This window comes from Quercus suber, unplaced genomic scaffold (assembly GCF_002906115.3).
Source record: "Quercus suber isolate HL8 unplaced genomic scaffold, Cork oak 2.0 scaffold_73, whole genome shotgun sequence".
Classification (NCBI taxonomy): domain Eukaryota; kingdom Viridiplantae; phylum Streptophyta; class Magnoliopsida; order Fagales; family Fagaceae; genus Quercus; species Quercus suber.
In genome coordinates, this window is record NW_027069538.1 from 1,578,670 (window position 1) to 1,583,014 (window position 4,345).

The 4,345-nt window shown below is 37.3% G+C and overlaps 1 protein-coding gene across 1 annotated transcript; it reads right to left on the reverse strand.

Moving 5' to 3' along the window:
* Window positions 1-2,012: 2,012 nt before the first annotated feature.
* LOC111984972 (histone-lysine N-methyltransferase ASHR2) lies at window positions 2,013-3,922 on the reverse strand. Its single transcript, XM_024016587.2, has 2 exons — window positions 3,779-3,922; window positions 2,013-3,527 (listed from the first exon to the last, which is right to left on the reverse strand). The coding sequence occupies exon 2, from the start codon at window positions 3,427-3,429 to the stop codon at window positions 2,224-2,226; it is 1,206 nt and encodes a 401-aa protein (XP_023872355.1). The 5' UTR covers window positions 3,430-3,527; window positions 3,779-3,922; the 3' UTR covers window positions 2,013-2,223.
* Between the last annotated feature and the right edge of the window lie 423 nt (window positions 3,923-4,345).

Genomic DNA, 4,345 nt, shown 5'->3' on the forward strand with positions numbered 1-4,345 from the left:
CAATTTCTCTCCCTCTCCCTCTCTCATCCTTACTTCATGTTTGGCTCCTAAAAATTCAATGAAATTATTACAATTTATTTTTGTTTTTCTTGAGGAATGATTTAGTTAGTCTTTTGCTGCTTTTAATTTCGTATTTTCATCATTTAATTAGTTCAAAAGAATGTACTGTCTGGTCTGGAAAGGTCTTCTTCTTCTTGATGTATTTTTGCAGTAATTAATCAGAAACTCAGCTCTTTACCGATCTTGTCAACTCTTTCTCATACAGTAAGTGTATCTTCTTCTACATTTATTTTTCTTTTTGGGTACTCTCTCTGAATTGTAATGGTTTGTATGTTGTACATGCTGAAAAATAGTCACTTGAGTACCCTAAAAGATTCCTTCACTTTGCTTATGAATGAAGGTATGAACTGGAAGAGGTTGCTTGGCCAGGTATATATATATCCTACTAGGTTATGTCCTGAATACATTTTTTTCTTTCGATTATTAATGCAGGATTTGGATACAGAAATAGTTGTAGCAACAGCCAGGGGACAACTTCAGATCAGATGCAATCGCTATCTCTACTAATCTAGTTGTTGATGAGAAGCAAATGAATGCACTCTTTTAAATATAGCATTCTGCCTGACCATTTTAATTAAGTGGTGGCAGCATACGTATTATGTACAATTTATTGTTCTCATAGATCACCTTTGAAGTTGATGAATAGGTAAGAGCAGTAAATAACCAAATATTTTTTTGAGAAGAAAGATATCTTGATCATTTTAGTAAGCTGTACTTTGAAACTAAATTGTTATGGCAGTTATTGTGGATTTTTTATGGCTGTTCATTTGAAACAAGATTGTTATCTATATGTGCTAGGTTAAAAATGACGTCAAGTAGCTCATACAGAAGCTTGCAGAACAATGATGCTCGGTGTTTTTTGTGGAGAGTGAGCCTAAAAGAGATGAAATTGTGAATGTTGGCAGACTTGAATGACTTACACCCAAAAAAACAGAGAAGACTAATGTACATAGTTTAGATGTAGGTGATAATGGAGTCAAACTAATGAGACTACCATAGTTTATAAGGTAGTGTGTTGGATAGATTATAGACCAACTAATGTACTATTTTCAAACGATGTCATTTTGAGTTTGCACCATCAACTATGGCAATCAATTACATGACTTGATTATTCGTGCTTGTTCTTTTCAACTTTATTCATACTCATTTTTTGGCATTAAGAAGTACCAAATTGCAACGACAATAAGGAAAATATACAGGATACGTAAAAACCTGGGTATCATAAAATGACACTGAACAAAAACATCCATTCAAACCTGTTGGCAATCATCCATATTTAATGGCATTAAGAAGTACCAAATTGCAAAGACAGTAAGGAAAATATACAGGATACCTAATGACACTAAACCAAAACATCTATTCAAACCTGTTGGCAATATACATAAGGAAATATACATGATACATAAAAACCTGGATATCATAAAATGACACTAAACAAAAACATTTATTTAAACCTGTTGGCAATCAGCTAGAGTACTCAAAAGTCAAATTACATGACACATCAAACTTGTCAATACACAACATAACTTAAAACAAACATCCAAAGTGCATAAAACAAACCAGTAGTTGACTGAAAACATAAATCCATAATAGCACATAACTCAAAATAAATAAAAATTCCAACATGTCTACAAAATGAACATATTCCATGCTTAGCCACGACACCTTTTTCATACTGTGCTTAAAGATGACAACCATATAACCATGGTAAAACAACCTATAATTATAACCAATATAATCAAAATATTGACTAAGGAAAAAGAAAAGCAATGTAAAGAACAATTAACCGAGTGATAATTTAAAACACATTGCCTTGCAATGAATGGGAAGAAAGGCTAACTTGAATGACAGATACAATGTCATTCAACAATATCAATGATGATTAGAAAGCAATGATATTAACAGATTCAAGATATAAAGGAAGGGTTCCGCAATTAATTATTAGCAAGAACTACCTATCAAAAAAAATATATTAGCAAGAACCACTTAAGAGTCACAATTAATTTTACAAGTCATGAAAAACTGGAATAACATCATAGTAATTGAAAGAAAAAGTGATTTCAAAGTGAGGGAAAAGCAAGAAAAATTGAAAGAAAAAAGATGTGATATGAAAAGGTTCAGATATTAGAAGACAGCAATCCTAACAAAGGCATATAACATAGCTCAATCATCCATGGGATGCTCGTCTTCTACTCCACTAGCATCAGTCATTTGGTCATCCTTGAGTTTGCCACATACATTACATTCCATAATGTTAGAGGCAGTACCATCATCCTTGGGGGGCAAAGGAGCTAGTGTGCCCCAGCAATTCTCTCTATCACACATATATCTAAGAAAGAAATAGGCATGAGGGAAATCGGTATCCCCTTGTCCTTTAGAGGATTCCATTTGGTCATGGTCGTCCTCATCCATCATTTCCTCCTCCTCCTCCTCTTCCTGGACAAGATCCTCATCATCATCATTGTCGTCATCATTTTCATGATCAGACCAATTGGCTTCAACATTGCAGCGGTCACAATGACAAGCGAAGCCATAGTCCTCCATCAACCTTCTCTGCCTGCTGGCATAATTCTCGTTCACAGGGAAATAGCTTAAGCAGATCTCCCTGCCTTGCGGAACATCATGTATCATACGAACAACAATGTCAGTGTTGCGGTCAGGAGCAGTGTCAACGTAATCAAAACGGCAAGCATTAGGAAGGCAGTCATGGTTGAAGAAAGAGGCATTCGGGTAGATACCATAAGCTCGGACAGAACGTTGGCCAGAATTACGCGAGGAACAAGGCTCCATAAGGCCAAAGGCATTGAGCTTGTCCTTGGCAAGCAAAGCAGCAGCGAGTTCTAACGAGAACGGAACTGGAAGAGTAGAAGGAGGGGGGCAGAGGGAGGAGATGAGGGAGTGCAAGAAATGGGCAGCGGTAGTATCGGCGGCGTCAGGGGCGCCTTCGAGAGAGAGCAGAATCTGAAATTGGGAAGGGGAGTAAAGGGCAAGATGGTACGCCGCCACGAGGAAACGAGCCTGGACTTGTTGTTCCACTGGTTGTTCAAGTAAAAGAGGGGCGCAATCTCGGAGGCGAGAAAGGGCTTGGCATAGCCAAGGAGAGTGGGATGATGCAAGCGCAGCTGAGAGACAGTTTTGGCTGCAGAATACATGGTGATGGGAACAAGAAGAAGAACAAGAAGAAGAAGAGGATAAGGTTCTAAAACAGTTGGAACAATAGACGGAGGATGGATTGATCAAAGGAAGAGCAGAGTAGAGGAGGATGGGAGAGTCCCTGAGAACAATTTCGCCAGCCTTCAGTGGCTGAGACGCCACCAGACCTCTCCCTCTCCCCTCTATCTCCGTCCTCTTCAGAAACCCACTCGACATCTCTCTCTCTCTCAAGCCTGCCTCATTCTTGGTCTTGTGATCATCTGCTATTGTAAGAATGATGTTATAGGAGATGCAGAAAAAAAATAGTTGATTACCTGCAAAAAAAGCAGAAGGGCACAAAATCAATTTAAAACACTCCGGAAACAATGTTGCGAGAAGAAAAAGAAACGCTTGCTCTTTAAACTCAGGCAATGAACAAGAAAACTAAAACCCAAAAATTTTACAGATAAATATCCATTACAAATTCAGAACAATTATACCAATAGCAGAAAACTCTTCTTTTTTTCTCACACAGAAAAACTATACTAGGATCAAACGCGTTTCAACTAAGAGAGAGATATTATACCAAAATCGGCATCACCGTCGGGAATCACCTCCGGGCGTCGCTGCCGTTCCTCACCGTCATTCACCAAAATCGTTCGTGCTAGAGGCTAGGGTTTTTGATACTTACCAGTTTTTTTTTTATTGGCTGACCGGCAGTACATGTGGCATAAAAATGATATTTTATTTTTGTTCGCACACACAATATTCAAATATTATGGACCAAACTTTATTTAAATTTTGTGCGTTGAAACATTAGTACTCCATTTGTCAATTAAATTTTGTACATTAAACTATTTTTCACTAAAATATTTTTACTATTCTATTTTCTTTTCTCTCTTTTTATTTTATATCATATTATTTTTGTTTGCAAACTTTACCGTAACTTTACCGGTCCTTTATCTTTTTTTTTTTGGGTAAACCAAGAGATAACATAAACTTAAGAATTTACAAGTCTATTACAGTGCAAATTAGCCTTATCAGCAGCTAATATCGCCTCCACCACAGGCGGTGGGTTACAAAAAGTAGCAAAACTATACATAGACTGTGCTCCTAATTTAGCCAATGCATCAGCGCATTGGTTTGCTTCCCG

Coding starts and splice junctions, on each gene's coding strand:
- LOC111984972 (XM_024016587.2), bottom strand. CDS start 3,429: ATGTCGAGTGGGTTTCTGAAGAGGACGGAGATAGAGGGGAGAGGGAGA.